Source organism: Dermacentor albipictus, chromosome 5 (assembly GCF_038994185.2).
Source record: "Dermacentor albipictus isolate Rhodes 1998 colony chromosome 5, USDA_Dalb.pri_finalv2, whole genome shotgun sequence".
Classification (NCBI taxonomy): Eukaryota; Metazoa; Arthropoda; class Arachnida; order Ixodida; family Ixodidae; genus Dermacentor; species Dermacentor albipictus.
Window position 1 is genome coordinate 47588318 of NC_091825.1, and position 19663 is coordinate 47607980.

A 19663-nucleotide genomic window follows, 5' to 3' on the forward strand; every position below is an offset into this window, starting at 1 on the left:
AGCGTGTATTGAACAACAGAAAGCTGTATCGGGAGTTTTCATGTGGCTTTACAATTTTCTCATTGACACTTTTCATTTAATTATAATATTTGAGAAATTGATTAAGTAAGTAATTAGGACTATTTAGGTAATTAGGCAGAATGAAAAAAATCTAATGAAAAATATGAAATAATATGAAATATTATAAAAATATAAAATAATGAAACAGTATCTCTAAGTGACAGCAAACAGCATTACCTTTGTTCTGTCCAGCTACGTGGTATTTGCATATTTGTTAACTCTGGCTAAACATAGCAGGGACACCCTGTATACATAAACTGTCAAATAAAAAAATCCATTTTTGTTTCCCAACTCACAAAAACTGTGCCTACCAGAGCACACAAATGACCTATGCAAGCAACTGTTTGCATAGCTGGCATTAGCTTTATCAAAATTACTGGTACTAGAGCTTCAGAAGGCTTTATTATATGGAGAGTTCGCAATTACTTTCGCAAATCTGCTCTGAAATTCAATTTTACTGCTCCGAAACACATGTTCAGCTGCTCCAAAAGCTTCTCCGAAATGGCATGTCCTAGTAAGCCTCAAAGCATTGGCAATCCAAGTTGCCCAAAGCACATTGTGTCTCTCATTATCTGGTGTGCCAATCATCCTGGACACTGCACGTACTGGTGATCGTCTTGATCACCAGGACATCCAGTGCCGGACAATCTGGTGATCCCGAAAGTCATGTTCCACTGGGTCTTACTGTCTGCTTTGAGTCAGAGGTGCAGAGTGAGCAGTGCTCTCCCCAGAAGATGTGCCAATGGAGAGGTGTGATGAGGCAGCTCCAATAAAGTTGCAGCACGCTCCCTTGGGCAGGGCTTAGAAACCGGATAGCGCGCGCCCGCATGAGAAGAAAAGAAAGACGATGCCTGGTCATGGCACACGAAGCCACGGCTCGCTGTTCTTTTCCAGCGTCGATTCAGGTCAGCTGTCTTTCTCCTTCGCTCCTGAGACACAAGCCTCAGGAACGAAGCCGGCCACGCTGCTTGTCGCAGCCACCGCTCTGCTTGCCGCCTTCGCTCTTCTCCTGAATTAAGGGTAGGGATGCGGACAAGGCTTTTTGGCTGCCGTCACGTCCTCCTACAAAGTTATTCTGTGACAAAGTGCAATAAAATTGCATCAAGCTGCACTTTCTTTCATGCTGCTGAGCAAAATACCAGTTGACCACATGGGAAGAAACATTCCTTGCCCTGGCGCTTGGCTTTCTTCTTGGGTGACATGCTGCAGAAAGGAGCCTGTACCTTAGAAATCTTGTCCAGTAAGCTGTGGTTCTAGACTGCAGCTCTGGCCTGCTTCTATTGTGAATATTTCCTATGTAATGTGCCAAAGCACCTAATAAGTAGGGATGTCCTCAGTTTGCGACCATAGCTGCAGCCACATCTTTGCTAAGGAGTAAGGGCAGCAGTAAAAAAAAAAAAAGGGGGGGGGGGGGCAAACATTGTGGAGGTCCGCACAACATTCATCAGCTGCACGTCACAATAGCAAACGGCTGATAATACTGCTTGACTTGTTTCACATTGACCTCTTTCACCCCATGGCATAGTAACTGTTTTAGTGCAATTCGTTATCTTGAGTGCAGAAGGACAGGTGTAGGTGGTGAAAAGGGTGGAGTTTCTAGGCATGGAACAGAAATTGCAGATGACTGGTGTGGCAAAGACAGTCGCTCGATGTAAGAGGGTGTTTGCGTTGTCTTCTGTGCAGATGGGACCCTGATGTCCTGCTGGGTTATGATGTGGAGAGGGCATCCTGGGGCTACCTGTTCGAACGGGCCGAGCAACTGGACCTGGACCTGTATGCACGGCTGTCGCGTGCACCACCTCCGCCGGGCCGCAAGGATGTCTTAGGGCGCATCCTGCTCAGTGTCTGGCGGATCCTGCGCAAAGAGGTTTGTTGAGGACGATGCTCCACTGATCTTCGGGGGCTGTAAAGAGGCGATGGCCCTGCTTTTATAGAGAAATGCTCTGAAGGGCACTGGTTGCAATATTACTTGAGTGCGAAAGTGCAGCATAAACAATTGGCCAAAGCCTGTGCTTGTCTACTCTTCATCCTTTCTCTAATGCAGTGTCAACAAACCAATGACACAGAAAACGACTACACAAGTACTGTATGTCTTCTATGTGTCATCGATTGTTTGCATTGTGTTAGGGAAATGAATCTGTACCAATTAGCTCAATTCAGCGTACTTCTAAGGCTTCGTCCTGTTGTTTGTATGGTCTTCTTTTTTTCCCTGGTTGAGATAGGCATTGCGATTTCTCAGGGTGCAGATGTTGTTGGCAAGCTTAGCCAAGCAGCTGTCAAGTGAAAATTCAGTGTTGCACCACTTGTCAACCTGTGTGCTCCTTTCATGCCCCACTCTTGAAAACTTTGCTTGACATGCTGAATAGATTAAACCTGGTGGAATTGTCGCATCACAATTGAGCAGCCTATTCATCCAAAGTTGAGAAGGAGCCAACGAGATAAAATTCTCAATGAGGCATTGCATAGCAAGAAAAAATTATCTTTTTACTTTGAAAAGTGTCCTGAAGGAGTGTTTTGTTTTGTAAAAGTCCACGTAGCAGGAAACCTGTAGCGTTGTGTATTCTTCCACCACATTTTCACAATTGCTAGTGTGTGGCTCGTGTGCAGGTCACACTGAACATCTACACCTTTGAGAACACCTACTACAACGTGATGCATCGGCGAGTGCCCCTCTACTCGTTTCGCCTGCTTTCGGAATGGTTCAGCAAGGACCTGTTCAGGTGAGCCCACTGCTGCCCAACACTTCAGTTGATGAGAACAGTTCACGATGAGTGTGTTATGAGAGCTGTGCAACAGTTAACAAAGCACTCATCACATGCAGCTTTAGAGCTTTTGCAAGTTCTTTGTGTAAGTGTTCAGCTGTCATTGACCGTCTTCAAATGAGTGTGAAATCAACACACCTTTTTTTTTAGGCATGCAGCATCTCCTTTCTCAGGGGTTGTAGGCTGTGGCTGACATGCAAATAACTTGCACAATAGCTGCTGTTTGGTGCCGCAGTCATTTGCAACAGAGCTCCGAGTACAGCAGTCGTTCTCAGCATTGCTGTTGGAAAGATGGCTCTTTTCTGTTTTTGGTGTCAATCAGCAACGTGTTGGCAAGCTGCTGCTATCGTTGTCGTCATGATATGGCTGCCACCACTGCCGCCGCTGTTGTCATACGCAGTTAAGCGACATTGCACGGGATTGCAGGAGTTTTGCACACAATTGTGGTCATTGGACATGGTTAGATGAGCAAATGCTGTTGCAGTATAAGTGCGTTTAGAGCGTGTAGAATTGCTGAATTGCAGTTTTTTTTCTACATGTTCTTGTTGGGATAGATCTGTTTTAAAAGGGGTATCTAAAAGCCTGTGAGTGGCTCAAGGGTCTTTAATTGTATAAATTTTTCAGAACTGCTTTTTTGTGATACTGATTTACTGGGGTGTTTTGCCTACTCGTCTTGCTAGTATACCTCTTCAGCAGCATGGAAGCAGGCAGCCATAGAGTTTCCAACAAAAATACTGAGGTAACTCTATATTGTTTATGGGAGCTCTAAACATGATGGCTCAGCCACCATGGCAATGACGAGTAATACAGTTGAACCTCGATGTAAGGAAATCGGCAAAATTGGGAATTCACAATTCGACAAATGGCAGCAATTGGTGCCATTTGCATCTTCATGTGAAGAATGAGATCTACATTCTGCTAAAATTGCATAGATATGCTAAAATGTATAAGCTTGCACGAGTCTTGTCGGTGACGAGTGCTTTTGTGGGCACGTCTGCTACTTGCTCTGATACTCGCACCGCTCCGGGATGGTCGCAGGTGGCGGACTGTGGAGCACTATGCCCTGCGTGCCCGTGGCAACCTTGAGCTCCTCGATGAGCTGAATGTGTTTGGCAAGACGAGCCAGATGGCCCGCATCTTTGGCATCCAGTTCCTTGAGGTGCTCAGCCGAGGATCGCAGGTGGGCACCGCTGGCGGACATCCTTAGAACGGCAGGTTTTGCTGGTGGACAACATTTTTTAGCTATGACGGCAAAGCTACCAAACCAATGTGCATGTGGCACTGCTTCTGGAAGTGTTCCCGTAATATTGTTTCGTGTTTCCTAATGTGAGAAATGCAACATATAGTAATCGTGTTGTTCGCTTCACATATTGTTTCAGATGTTTAAGGGGGTGGATACAGCTTTTGCTTTGTGAAAAATGGCCCAAAAAATTAATTTTTTTACAATCACATTTTCAGTTTCTGTAACTCTTTCTCTATCTGATTTAGAAATATCTTGACTGAAAAACCAAATAGAAGAGCTCTAAAAAAGTTTGTTGTATCAGCCAATGTGGCTGAAATTTTCGCAGAAGTCATGACAAAATGCCGTTTTTCAAGCTGCAATATCTCTGGAACTGCGCAATTGTGCGCCATCATCTTGGTCTTCTTAGAAAGTGAATTTTTCTATGTTCCGGAGAAGGTGCCATTTCAGCCGTCTCTTCGACGCAGAAACAAGTGCACAAAAAGCCAATGATTGAAAGGGACACTAAAAAGAAAAATAATTTCTTCTGCATCAGTAAATTACCTTTCTACGACATTAAATACAGCATACCAGGGTGTCTACCAACCGGGAAAACCGGGAATTCTCAGGGATTTTGAGTAGTCTGGAAAAACTCAAGGAAAACTTGGGGAATTTGCGCCTCTATCAGGGAAAATTAGCTGTAATTTTATTGAAAGGGTCGAAAGTCGCGATAATGCTGGATCGAGCAAGACAGAAATCGTAATGAATCGTCTTTGATGTCCTGTCGTCGGCTGTAGGAGTTGCCAGTGTACAGTCAACGACCGACTTTCCGGATTCCCGATAATTTGGACGGCTTCGCGGCACCACCACGTACATCATAGAGTCTATGTATCAGAACGTCTGAAATTTCGGAGGCAAGAACTCGTCGCCGTCCGATTTGCTGGACGTTTTGCCGTGACCGCAGGTTCGAAACGGGATTAATCAAAGCCACCACTGCTGCCATTTTGATTACCTCGCCACCTGAAACCGGCGCTCTCGCACGCAGATCCGCTGGCAGCCGTAGCCACCGCTGCGGCAACGCTAGGCCTAGCTGCTTCGACGTTCGCTGTGAAGCTTCTTGCCGTTGGGTGCCGTGTTTTTTATTGAAAGAATTCGCTGCTTTCAGCAATGGCACTGGCTTCGCCTTTGCAGTCCTCGCGATTATCTTAGAAGCTTGCAAAGCACGGTGCGTTGCATAATGCCGGTTCCCGAAAGTCAGCTTCGCCTCTGTACTGAAATGTTACTTGGTGAAGCATACGCAAAAGTATCGCAGCGAAGCGTAACAAGCGTGGGAAGGGGGGGCTATTGCCAAGGGACACAGTATGTATTCCTAGATTATACACGCTTGCACACCGTATTTCCTGTCACAGTACGAGCACCGATATGCCTAATACGTGTACCGACAGGCCTTCGGAGCGTTTTCGAATGTGCCTGTGTCGGCTTGAGCCCTTAAGGGCAGTAAACGACATTAAACGGCAGTAAACGGCCGATTTTTCGGACGTTTTCGCGGCCCCTAAGGAGTTAGAAAACTAGAACATGGACTGTGCAACTGACCAAGAAGATGCTTCAAATGGTCCGTGGGGCTAACGAGTGACGGAAGGAGTACAAGAACAGGAGGGACCTACGCATTGAGGAATGAACGGGAAAGGAAGCGTGCTGCCGCCGTTTTGAAGGAGCTTGAGCTCAAAAAACAAAGTGTTGACTGATGCTGAGTTGCAAGTGTCCCTCATCTGAACCGAAATAAACTCTTTGAAGCAGTGAAACACAACAATGAGGCGTCGTGCGCGGGCTGAGAGTATTGCAGGACTGTTGAGGTTGACTTACGATCTGTTGAGAGAGAATCTCAATTGTGACAAAGTTCGGTCCTCATACCACTAAGCTTGCTATCAGTTGATAGAAATAGTAGCTCGTATTCGAAAATATTTGCTTTTGTATGCATCTCCTTTTTTATTTGTATTTGAGAATGTTCGACTTGATTTGCAATTGTTTTCGGAGATATTTTATTTGCTGTGCATTTTACTAACTCCTCCCTTCTATTCTATTCTTGAAGAACATTCAAATTGTATTAAGTCGTATTTCTTAAATTGTTTTTTGATATGCTTACTAGAGAGTGACCGCATCGGGCAATATGGTTTCAGCTCGTCTTGGCATAAAACAGTTCTGCATCACTCAGGGAATTTTGCAAGGGCAGTCAGGGAAAACCTGGAAATCTCAGGGAATTTGGAAATGTCAACTTGGTAGACACCCTGGCATACTTACCACAATAAGACGCATGGTAAGCCAGAAAAAGCGCAAGAGCGAAAGACGGGTGGTGATGCCTCCTTGAAGTTTCCGCACCTGGTCGCTGTGACGTCATGGATTTTGATGGCATCTTCTAGGACCCACTTACTTATACAGCGGTACAGATAGACTAAATTGTGTTCTAAAGGAACCAAATAATAAACATAGCAAGTTTCGGGAACCTTTACTCAGCCAATGTGGCCCAAATGCGAAAACATACTTTGGGATTCCTGACATCACACTGATGTCCCGGCGGGAGGGTTTCGGCGCGAAATTCAAATACTTATACTTCGACCTTCACTTTCTCATCTAATAATGAATCTATTATTTTGAAATAATTGCCTGCAGGGTTCTCAAACAATGCTTTATTAGTCTAAACTGATTTATTGTTTCGCTTTAGTGTCTCTTGAACGTCGTTTCGAAGTCTCCAATTGTCCGTGCCTGCAACGTGGCTCCAGTGCGCTTCGCCATTGGCTCGGCACTTACTTCGTAGAAGCGTCGTCGGCTCTTTGCACCTCGCAAGCTTTCAACATCTCAACCACTGTAATCTTGACGATTGTCAAAACGGTCACCACGTGGACATCACAAAAGTGTGGCCTATCCATTCGTTCGTGAACGTCTAAGAACTGCGAGTAAGCATTCGAAGCATCGGCGACGTGGACTTCGCTACCAAGCACATTGCACACGCAATCCTCGCACCCGCGGCTAAGCATATTGTACATCGGCGTCTGCAACTCTGCGATCAAGCACATAGTGTGCGAACTCCTTGGACCGAGACCATGCACATTGTGTGCATAATCTTTGGACCTGTGGCTGAGTGTTTCACACAGCGGCACTGTAGCTCATTACCTCACTCGCTCGTTTTTCACGGCAGGGCGAGAAAAAGGGCGCATGCTCATGGACAAGTGAGTGGCAGGGAGGAACTGGAGGGAAGAGGAGGAGAGGCTGTTGCTGACTCATTTGTCGCGTGTCTTGCTGGCCGCCCGGCTGTGGCCAGATTATCGTGGACATTGCGGCAGGTGAGAATCCCTAGCGGATTATTGCCCACAAAGTATATAAAGCAGACGCAATTGAGTGTTCTGTTCAACGCTTCGGCGTTGGCACCAACACACTAAGGAGAGCAAGAAGTGGTCGTGTTCGCTCTCTACAGCTGCCATGAAGAAGCTTCAGGAAGGTGAGGGAAGGCAAGGTTTAGTGGTTGGAAATGTGTCATGGGGCAACCTCTCTCGCGCTTCGGATGGATGGATGGCTGTTTGAGCATCCCCTTTGGAACGGGGCAGCGGGTTGCGCCACCAAGCTCTTGTATTATACTGCCTAATGTGCTACCTAGGTTAAAAAAAAATAAGTAAAATAAAAGCACTATGAACTCCCACAACCAAATTTTCTGACCCCCTATTGCAAACTTTGCTTTTGTATGTCTCCATCTTTTCTCGTTTCTCTACTTTTCTTCCACCAATCTTCCAATCGCCTCTTACTAATCTCTATTGTGGACACGTTTACTTTTCCACTGCTCTCGCTGAACCCAAGTGCTTCAAGGAGGCCAGTGGTGCCTAAATCGACCGCTGGGCAGACGTCTTCACATTCTAATAAAACATGCTCCATCATTTGCCTAGCTTTACCGCAGCAAGCACATGCTTATTCTTCCTCCTTCTATCGTGCTTTATAGACGCATGTTCTAAGGCTTCCCGATCTCGCTTCGAAAAGTAATGAGCTACCCTTTCAGTTATAAATTGTTTCTTTCCTGATTTCGTTTTTTCCTCTTAAGTACTTACTTATGGCAGGTTCTTTTTCCATTGCCGCCGCCCAGGAGATTATTTCAGCCTCTCTGACTTCCCGCTTGACGTTCTTTGTTGCTGTGTTGCCCACCCTACAGGCTGCATTCTTGCTGGTAAGCTTCCTAGTTCTTTTCCTCCACTGTGAATCAGTGCATTTCCTGTACAGATACCTGAACACTCTCCCAGCCCATTTACTTTCTTCCATATTCCACAGTCATTCTTCATGATCAATTTTACTGCGAGCTTCCCTCAGTTCAAAACTAGTCCAGCCCATATCACCCTGCACAGCTTCATTTGTACTCTTCCCGTGAGCGCCCAATGCGAGGCGACCCACTGACCTTTGGTTCCCATCGAGTCCTGCTTGTACCCCTGATTTAAAGCAAACAACCGCATTTCCAAAAGTAAGTCCTGGAACCATTACACCTTTCCACATACCTCGGAGGACCTCGTACCTATTGTATCCCCATAGTGCTCTGTGATTCATTATGGCTGCATTTGTCTTCCCCTACACTGTTATTGTTTTTTCCTGTGTTACCATATATCTATTGCCTTTGTTTATCCATATACCAAGGTATTTATATTCTCTTATCCGAGAATATAAATCGGATGCCCGTTCACTTCTTCCTGGACATGCCATGCCATCCAGGGGCACTGCCAAGAAGTCCACGTGTGGCATTCAAGATAAGAACTGTGGTGCACTGGTGGCTGTGAATGCTGAGAAATGTTCCCTCACGTTCTGCACACACAGTGGCACATAGTCGGTGACCTAAATTGTTGAGAGGCTAATTGAAGAGCACCACATGCCCAGTGCATTTGTGGCGCAGCCTGTTAATGCGTCGGGTTGCTGTCCTTGAGGTATCCAATGAACACAAGTTTGATTCCACTGAACATCTGAAAAAATCCTCATTGTAAAGCAACGCTTTCCCAGTGGCAACATACCCAGTGACCCAAGTTGTCATGAAAGAGGTTCATCAGAGACCAGGACAGATATAGTTGGTCAAGCGGTTGGTTTTGAACACTGGGCCTCCTTGATTATCAGTACCTGACAGTCCCGGATCGCTTGGGACTGCTGTGCCGCATACGATTTTTCTCGGATTTGGAAGTTCCGCCCGCCAGTCTGAGAGCTTCCAGAATCATGCTTGTTTATCGAGGACTGGAAGTCTCAAACTGTCCGTGGACTCTTGAAGCTGTCAGCAGACTTTTGCTCGGACCAGCGCAAGTAGCTAGCAGAGGACGGCTGTCTGAAAAGGATGCACATGGTGTTCGCCGTCACATTGTGAAAGATGCCGTCTCCTTCTGCGTACTTCCTGCTTTCCACACAGCATTTGCTATATTTACTTGCATAATGATCACACCCCTGAATTTTGTCGTCAAAATGCGATTTCTTTTCTTCCCCGTGTAATGATCTCACCCCTGAATTTTGTCGTCAAAATTGTATTTTTTTTCCTTTCCTGTGTGATGATTGCGCCCCGAACTTGCCACAGTGATATGTCGTGTGCCAAGTCTAGCTAATGATGATCGCGCTTACCATCTGTCAAATGCTGTCGAATGCTACACGAACGACTCTTAAAGACATACCAAATGGTCTGCACGCACCGAACATTTTTAAGCGGATGCCCCAGTTCATTCCTTTCATCACTTTTCGCACTTCCATGGAGAAAAAGAGCTACAACCAAACCTGCCTTGGTTTTATTATTTGTAGGCTTCATAATGGTTTTGGTCAACAACAACAACAACATAAAGGGCACCTTTTGTTTCCTCTCATCAGCACTCGTGGGCATGCAACAAATCGCGAGCAATAACGATAGTGGCCACGTTTACACTGATACGTTAGAAGTGTACCCTATTCATATGCCGACGCTTTTAACACAGCTAAGATATTCGCCCACCCATAGCAGAAGCATGCCATATTAAGATAGTAGTGAAAACAAATGCTGCAGTTTCTGCAGTGTGCCTGCCATGGGTTTCTGTCACTGGCAGCTAAACGTGCCCATCTCTGTTTATGTCCCCCCCAAAATGGTCATGGCTACGTTTATTACTGCAACCTGCTGATAGTAATGATATTATTTGTTTTTGATACGGAAGAAGCTGTTTCAATGCATGTAATGTACTGACGAGAAGAAAAGAATAGCGTTCAGCGCATTCGGCTTGCTCTGCCAGCCGCCATTTTTGTTTTGGTGTCCCACACTGTTACAGCGACAGCAAATGTGGGATGAAAAAAAAAAATGTTTTTCTTTTCGCGGGAAATTTAACCCGTGTAATGATCGCACCCCTGAATTTGCGTACATTTTTTTTACAAAAAAATGCGATCATTAGGCGAGTAAATATGGTAGCTGTAGCATCTGTTACATCAGTGCTTTGCATGCCATCATGCGAGCTTTTCTTGATCTGCGTAATTGCTGCAGCTTTAGTCTTCGTGTTCTTTAAGAGACAAATACAGCAATAAGGCGCACAAGCTTGATTTTCTTGATGCATTTCACTAAATCTGTCATGCTCATCACTATATGTAGAATAAGCTGGTGGATTTCCTTTTTCAGGGGAGTGAAACTTGTATGTAAGAAAGTATATCGCATCGCATGTGGCTGTTCCACGCTGGTAGCTGGGGTGGTATACAATTGGAGCTTAGCCGAGTATCCCTGCTATTGCAAAGTTCCAGCATTTGCTTTTTGATGTGCAGGACTAGTAGACAGTGTAGACGCATTCTGTCCTAGACACCCGTTAGGCATTTTGTAGATGGTCTCATGAGTTTTAAGGATATCGGCGGGCGCTCTCTTTGTGAGCATTGACGTGGCATGATCACGACTTTGCTTCGTTCGTGTAGGAATTCGCTTAAATTCTACAGGCAGTGACCTCTTAATTTCAGTGTTTAAGTTGCGCGAAGAGCGAGAGTGCAATGTAAACTGCGTTTTGCAAACATGTTCTAAGCACTCAAGCTGCGATTCTGCTGTGAAAGCTTTATAATTGTGTCGATGACGTGGCCTACTAGGCTGCACCATCTAAGAATGCTGATGCATTAAAAGGGTGTACGAATACTGAACATTACCGAAACAAATCGAATAGTGAGGGTACGAATAATTCGGTATGCAAATCGTATATTCGATATATTCAATGTGGGGACCCATGCAGTGCCACATGTTGTGTGTGTGCTGCGGAGTCCCTCGTGTGTACTGCCACCCAAATATAGTGCCAAGTGCGCTGCGGACTTCATTGTTACGAGTGTTCCCCGACGTCAACTCGAGGCGGGAATCGTAAACACAGTGCTCAAACATCGCAATTCGCACAACGCTGCTGCGTTGGCCGGGTATGCCTCTGCCAGTGCAAGGTCCGTCCGGATCTACAGGACCGATTCAAATAATAACGCGATGTGGACAGAGGGAACGGCAACAAAAGCTCTGCGTGTTTAATTAAGCCGATTGAGTCGATTAGCTGCCGATATCCATGCGGATCATGTGGGATACATGACGACAAACTTTATACCGCTTCAACAGCCATCAGTCTAATCTGCACGCGTGACCTTGGGAGGACCAATCACATGATGAGCCAAATGCATAAACATACAGCCGCAAGCATTCCGTGACGGCTTGTGGCGAATTTTTGTCACGGCCATATTGCCTTGGCCATTAAGCTTAATCGGTGTCATTGGGCGTCGCTGACTGAAGTTAAAGTTTGGTGCCGGATTGACGTGTATCTATTCGCAGCAGCTGCGCGACACTCTGAAAGCCGACAAACCGCTTCCCAGAGAAAAGCGAATGCACAGTGTGGCAACAAAGTTGTTCACGGCTGCTTTCTATAATGACACATGTACGATACAGCGGCTTGTTCCCAATACCATTCATAGATGCACATCTTGTATTCTTTAGAGCGCAGCTCTTAAGTACCCGTTCCTTTGTTGTCGTCGTCTGGTGTCTCACTGCTGTCTGTTGTCGTCGTCTGTTGTCGTCTGTCTCGTCGTCGACATCTGCTTAATCGAGCGAATGAGCAGAGCAAGGGTGAAAGAGTGAATGCAGAGCGCAGTGGAGGATGAAAATCGAGGAGAGTGCGAAGAGAAAAGTGGAGGAGTAGGCTACAGGGAAAGCATGAGGTGGAAAGTAGAGAAGGTGGGTATGGCGAAAGTGTGAGAAGAAAAGCGTGGAACTGCTCTGCGGCGATGATGGCTACGAGAGGGCGCCAGAGTAGTGCGCGTCGTCTTTTCACCATTGGCATGCGGCAAGCATATTCAATGATGCTTTACAGTAGAACCTTGTTCATACTTTTTAGAAAAAACTGCGAGGAAAAACGCACTAACCAGGGAAAGCGTATGATGCCAAACAACTAAAAAAATTTTACAGACTCAACTATTGTTGATATCTACGTAAGGCGAAGTGTTGCACGCATCGTTCCAGCACAAGACGCCGACGCGTGTCGAGGTGGTGGTGCTCCAGTGGCCTAAGATGGGTTTTGTTGTTTTCCTAGTGCGGGGTGCTTTAAGAGGGCTCCAGGAAACCAAACCGTAATCGAGCTAGTGGGCGAAGCTGGATGCCGCTGAAGCGAAATGAGATGCCCACATCGTGCAACCTGCAGCATGGAACGGCGGCGCATTTGGATTGTAGCCTGCTAAAAGCATGCGGTATGCTACCAATGGCAATACACACCATGCGCTTTAAAACAGATAGGTGAAAATGCTTATCACAATAGGTTTGATGGTGATAGCTGTGAACGCGGTGTGTGATGACCCGGGCGGAGATTTACTGGCACCGGAATACGAAACTGTGCGTGCGGTCATCTTTATGTGACATGGGTGGCTATATACTGTTCTTGATCACATGCGCCTCGTGCCTTTTCTTGTTCACAAGGGATCCAATGGCTGAAAAATGTATACGATCATAGTCTGCAGCAGGGGACGGTGGCGTATTTTGGTTATCGCCTATTAAAGGCGCGCGCTACGCTTCTGATGGCATCGTGTGCTGTGAAACAGATAAGCGAAGATGCCTGTTGCAATAGGTTTGACAGTGATAGCTGTGAATGTGGCGTGTGACAACCAGGGCGGAGATTTACTGGCACCGGAATAAGAAACTGTGCGTGCGGTCATCTTTATGTGACATGGGTGGCTATATACTGTCCTTGATCACATGCGCCTCGCACCTTTTCTGGTTCAAAAGGAATCTAGTGGCTGAAAAACGTATACGATCGTAGTCTGCGGCAGGGGACGGTGGCGCATTTGGATTATCGCCTACTAAATGCATGCGGTACGCTACCAATGGCACTACGCACCATGCGCTTTAAAACAGATAGGTGAAAATGCTTATCACAATAGGTTTGCCGGTGATAGCTGTGAATGCGGCGTGTGACGACCAGGGCGGAGATTCACTGGCACCGGAATAAGAAACTGTAGTGCGGTCATCTTTATGTGACATGGGTGGCTATATACTGTACTTGATCACATGCGCCTCGCGCCTTTTCGTGTTCACAAGGGATCTAGTGGCTGAAAAACGTATACGATCGTAGTCTGCGGCAGGGGACGGTGGCGTATTTCGGTTATCGCCTATTAAAGGCGCGTGCTACGCTTCCGATGGCACCGTGTGCTGTGAAACAGATAAGCGAAGATGCCTGTTGCAATAGGTTCGACGGTGATAGCTGTGAATGCGGCGTGTGACAACCCCGAAGAAGATCTGCTGCTACCAAAATGAGAAACTGAGTGCATGCCGGCATTTTTACGTGAGACCGGTGGGCGAGTATTGCGGTAAAGCTGCCGCAGCAAATAGCTTTGAGCTGTTCTTGATTGCATGTGCCTCGTGCATTTTCTTGTTTATATGAGATCTAAAGGCTGGAAAACATATCATGTGATTGCAGTTTAGAGATGTACTGAACATTGGTGCCAAAACATTGTGTTTTCCAGGATTGTATTAACCGGTAAAAAATTGTGTAACCCTGTTGCGTAATTTTTTGTGTTCTTGATTGTGGACGTTGGTTCCGGGAAAACGTACGTAAGGGGAACATATCAGCGAGGTTCTACAGCAACACTTGAGGTAACTTTTCTATGCAAATGAGGGGTGGGGGTGCATACTTTTACGAGTTCAAAAGTTAATAATTCCCACCGTTCGCTATAAAGGTGGCTATAAACTCGCAAAAGAGAAATTAAATAAGTTGTGTCTCACGCTTGTGATATACACGTGTCCTTCACTTGGCAAACCAGGAACCACATCAAGTTGACTTGCACAGGAAATAAATGCAGGAAGGACACAGCCAAGAACAAGTAAACAAATGCAAGCGTAAAATGAAGATTTTTAGTAGTGTTTTAATTATCGAGAAAGATATATTTATGAAAGAATCACAGTCCTTTTGTATCCTTTGTTTACTGCTCTACCAAGTTAGGTGCGAAAACGGACTCGTATTGTTATTTGGGAAGTTGCGTAAAGAAGCGTGGCCGCCAGTTCCATACAACTACGTAAAGCGCAAGACGCTGCTGTTCTAGACGTACTGCGCCTCCATGGAAGGTTAGAAAAACATCCACATAAGCACAACAGAGAAGGGGCTATGTCAGGCGGCTCGAATGATAACTATAGAAGCGTCATGCAAAATACAGGTAACCATTCTCCACTTCCTGGGGCATTTTCTCAATTTCATTTTTAAATAAAAGGATTTTCGGGCATAAACATTTTCACAAACATTGGTTAAATTTGTTAATTTTTGCTTTTCCTTCCTGTTTGGCTGTTGCCTCAGCTCTCTTCCTTAGTAGATCGCCTAATTTTTTAAGTTCTTGCGACTATTTTCTCTTGTTACCAATTTCGCACGAAAAGTGCTGTATAATTAAGGAAAAAAAAGCAGATGAGGTTATGGGTGACATTCATATTGCTTATAAGTTCAATGGTTATTGCAAGGTATGATTGAAATTTTGAATTTTTCGGCGATGGCTGTGAAACGTAGATTGTTGGAAACAGATCAGTGGGTCCTTCCCAGCGGCAGCAGCATGAGAGTTCGAAACAAAAATCTAAATAATGAGAAAGGCGAAAATATTCTGCCATCTTTCAGCTGGGAGAATATTAAGCTGTTTCACGGCCTCATCAGTGGTCTTTCCCTCGACCCGATTAGCGATTGCTTCGACGCCTCGGCCGTAATACTGTAACAGCAGTCCAGTGTTCACGGCCGAATAGCTGTCAAGTCTCAAGATTGATTTGGCGGCGCTTTAGGAATATGGTTGAGGAGTGGTGGCGTGGGCGGGATGGAGGGGGGTGGGTATGCCAATTAATTTTGAGGGAGTGAGGGGGTACATGTCTGGTCCAAGTGCGGGCGACGCTATCAGTCGTGGGGGCGGAGTGAATGCGAAAGCGTGGCCAACTTCGCTTAATTTGTACCTCCAGTGTGAAGATATCGACATACACGGCATGAAACAGTATCATTGGTCGCCACCTGTCAAATTTATCATAATGAATTGTTTTCTCATCCAAATTTGCCTTTTTCGGTTGGCCAATAATTAGGAAATTCTGTGGCCCCTTTCCATGTAAGAAAAACCGATCGGTGACTATATACTTATTTGCATAAAAGGTTGAATTTCAATACGAAATATTGATATAACGAAGCAAATTTACGATTTTACCGACTTCATTATATCAACGTTTAACTGTATTAAATATTCGCACAACCCTAATTAATTGTGTTTCAAGATCCATTTAGTATTTTGCAGATTTCAATTACGGGGGGGACGTGGCTTTGAAAATCAATTTCTATATTTCTTCATGGATTTTGATGAAAATTGGTACAAATGTTTAGAATGTCTCCCTGATGCTCCCATAAAAGTTTCAGAGCGATATCTTGAGAACATTTTATTCAATTTTATTGAGCAGAATTTTTCTTCCTCTTACTTTCTGGAGAGCCTGGGGAACTTAAAAAATGTGGTAGAAGGCTTGTTAAGTATTGACTGTATACCTAAATGCGTGTTGAAGGTCGTGACATTCTTGCATTTCTTTTTTTTGCAAAAAAATTTTTTTGGAATGCCATATTTTGTTATCTTCACATCGAGCACACTTTCAGGGTAGACAAATAGCCATATCGTAAACCTACAAAGGGTCAAGATAAGAAAGCGAGAATGTCACAACCTGCAATGCAGCCCAAGGAACGTGACAAAAAAAAAAAACTGAGTCAGTATATGTTAAACGGTAACAAAGAAATCAGCTCCAGAAACTGAACAGAAAGGCAGAAAAACAGTTTTGAGAAAACGGCCCTCAAAGTTTCACCTTCTCTTCAGTTCTCTAAAAGGCACCGAATTTGAAGTCTTTGGGGTGTTTTGTGATGTGGGGCTTCTTGTACATGTGGCCTCTGGTCTGGTGTGCTCCACCCCCCCCTCCCCTTTTCTTTCTATAGGGCATGCTTTGCTGATGCTGCTCTACAAAGAGCATGGTGCCTAAGTTTCAAACCAAGTGAGGTGCAGAACTCTGTGTGGGCATGAATATAGTTCCTGTGTACATTCAAGCAGCCTGTACCCGCAGGCTGCCCAATTGATAACAATCTCCAGTACAATTAATGAGGCTTTTTTTTTTGGTAGAATTGACCATGTTGCTGAATGAAGGCTCTGAGTGTCAGAAGCCTCCCAAGTCATCTTTACTTGAGAACAGCTGTAGAACTTAGGATCAGAGAGCCAGTGATAGATATGCAGCTGCTAGGTGCTGCTAGGTGTCTGTGCCAGCCCAAGGGGCCTAGTGGACAGAGCTCGTGATGAGGTTCTCTTTATGAAGGGATGGTATGACAGATATTGCTTGGTTGCGGGTCCGAGATGACAATATGCTTGGTTGCTGGTCCGAGATGACGAGGCGCGAAATGCCTAGTCGCAGATACAAGGAGCCGACGTGCAATGTGCTTAGTCGCGCAGTTCGAGGTGCCGACGCGCGAAGTACTTAGTCACGCAGTCTGGGGTGCCGACGTGTGAAATGCCTAGTCACGGGCTCAAAGAGTTGACCCTTAACGCGCTTATTCGCGCAGTCTGAGGTGCCGAAGCGCGAAATTCCTAACCGCGGGCTCGAGGAGTTGACACTCGATGCACTTATTCGCGCTGTCGGAGGCACCAATGCACAAAATGCTTAAGTGAGGGTCCGATAAGTCCGTGCGCGATGTGCATGATCACCGAGTCGGAGACTCCCTGTGCGCGAAATGCTTAGCCGCGTGTCCGAGGATTGTGTGCGCTATGTGCTTCGTCACGAATTCCAAAACACCGAGTGCCAAAAGGCTTAGCCGCATGTCCGAGGATTCCGCGTGTGAATCTTGGTCGCGAAATCCGTGTTGCCAATGCTTGGAATGCTTAGCCACGAGTCTGAAATGTCCACAAGCATAGGGATCGTCCATGCTACTGCGATGTCTGCGTACCACCCGTTTTGACACGTCGAGATTACAGCGAGTGGAGACATCCAGACTCGGAGGTGCAAAGAGCTGAGCAGACGACGCGAGCGCCGGACCAATGACGAACCGCGCTGGAGTCACGTGGTGGGCGTGGCCAATTGCAGACTCCGGCAGGACCTTCAATCATTTGCTTCTTGTGCGTTTGTTTCTGTATGGAGGAGATCGCTGAAGCAGCAGATTTGAAGACGGAGAAACACGCTTTCCAACGTGATGAAGATGGCAGCTCTCGGTCGCGCCTTTCCAGAGATATTGCGGCCTGAAAAACGCTGTTCTTTCTTGATTTCCGCAAGATTTTTCGCCACCTTGGCTGATGAAACGAATTTTTTAGAGCACTTCTAAGTGGTTTACAGTGATGATATTTGGGTATCAGATAGAAAAAGGGTTATAGAAACTGAAAATGTCATTTTCAAGAAATCGATCTTTTGGCACTTTTTCGCGATGCGAAAGCCGCCTCCCCCCTTAAGCAAACAACCGCATTTCCAAAAGTAAGTCCTGGAACCATTACACCTTTCCACATACCTCAAAGCACCTCGTACCTATTGTATCCCCATAGCGCTCTGTACTTCATTATGGCTGCATTTATGGCTGCAGGTTACAGAAACCAAAAATTTGATTTTCAAAAAGTCGATTTTTTGGCAATTTTTCGCGATGCAAAAGCCGCGTCCCCCCTTAAATGGAACAGTTACTGAATTTATGCTATACTATCTCAGCCCTCATTTTCTGTCAGCATCATGTGATTATGTGTTCCGTTTCACGTTGGCCTTGCTGTGATGCTGACAGAGCTGGTGGGTGCAATGTTTCAGTTCCGGGTGGAGTCTATGCTCCTACGGCTGGCACGCAGCCACCGAATGGTGGCACTGAGCGCATCTACGGCCCAGCGTGCCCGGCAGCGGGCGCCCGAGTTCATCCCCCTGGTGCTGGAGCCCCGGGCACAGCTCTACACGGACCCTGTCGTGGTGCTGGACTTCCAGTCCCTCTACCCGTCGGTCATCATTGCCCACAACTACTGCTACTCCACCTGCCTGGGACGCGTCGAAAGCCTCGGCAGGTGGGTATTTGGGTGCTGTCGCAGTTGCCTCTGCCTGGCTGGTGGGAATCATGGTGTCACACACACCGACATGCAAATGCAAACGTGTACACACTGATGCATATTCGTTACCCACACATACTAACACATGCACACTGACACAAACATGAGCACACGGCAAACAAATTACTGAAAAGTGCTACTGTGCACACAATAGGTGTTAAAACCACCTTGTTGCATTGGCGATGGCTTGTTGTAACTGCTTGTTGATACAACTCGTCACTCACATTGCCTTGTTTCTAGAGTAACCTGATGTGTGGCTCAAAGCCAGATGTGGAAGCTGCTTCTGCTGCTAATGCACTTAAATCTCAATATAACAAAGTAGGTAAAATTGGTAATTTGTTTCATTATATTGAAATTGCTTTGTATTGCAATTTGACCTTTTATAAAAATACCGTATTTACTCGAATCTAACGCATAGCTTTTTTCTGATAAAACGTGTCCAGAAATTGCAAGCATATTATAATCGAGTACGACCCTAAATTCCTGTTACCATATTGCCATCGGCATTCGAAAAATGGCTGCCTCGCATACGCTTCTAGCCTAGCTGCTGTAGCTTCCTCATCATCATCATTTATTGTCCCTTAAGCACCCTTTTCAGGGTATTACATAACTCCATGTGCATATCTCCATGTTGTACGTGTAACCAGGTACTGGTGTAACCTAGTCTACCGCCTGTCTTCCCATTTCCTGTGTTTATTCAATCAGCATGGAAGCACCGACTGCGAAGACACGTTGAGTCCACCATGTGCCGCATTTAAAAGGGAAGTTATCATGTGTGCGGAGACAAACGGAAATCGGGCCGCATCACGGGCGTTCAGAGTTCCCGAAACTTGCATGCGGGACTGGCGCAAACAGAAGGAGAATATTTTCGCCAGTAAAGCAACAAAGAAAGGTTTCAGTGGACCAAAGCAGGGCCACTTCGCCGATATAGAAGAGCTGCTCGCGGAATACATGCAAGAGCAGCGAGTGGCACAGCAGCCTGTGATGTCCGATCTGCTCAAAGTGCGTTCAATGCAGTTAGCCCTGCAGAAAGGGCTAATGTGGAGTGACTTCAAAGCGAGCAGGTGTTGGC

General features: G+C 45.9%; 1 protein-coding gene across 4 annotated transcripts in view; it reads left to right on the plus strand.

Moving 5' to 3' along the window:
- Nucleotides 1-19663, plus strand: part of PolZ1 (DNA polymerase zeta catalytic subunit) — a 169754-nt gene that overhangs the window by 94394 nt on the left and 55697 nt on the right. For all 4 annotated transcript variants that reach the window (XM_065428509.2, XM_070538369.1, XM_065428506.1 and 1 more), the window contains 4 exons: nucleotides 1744-1927; nucleotides 2668-2780; nucleotides 3861-4002; nucleotides 18305-18549. In XM_065428509.2, coding sequence (XP_065284581.1) covers nucleotides 1744-1927; nucleotides 2668-2780; nucleotides 3861-4002; nucleotides 18305-18549 — 684 coding nt within the window. The remainder of the gene's footprint in view (nucleotides 1-1743; nucleotides 1928-2667; nucleotides 2781-3860; nucleotides 4003-18304; nucleotides 18550-19663) is intronic.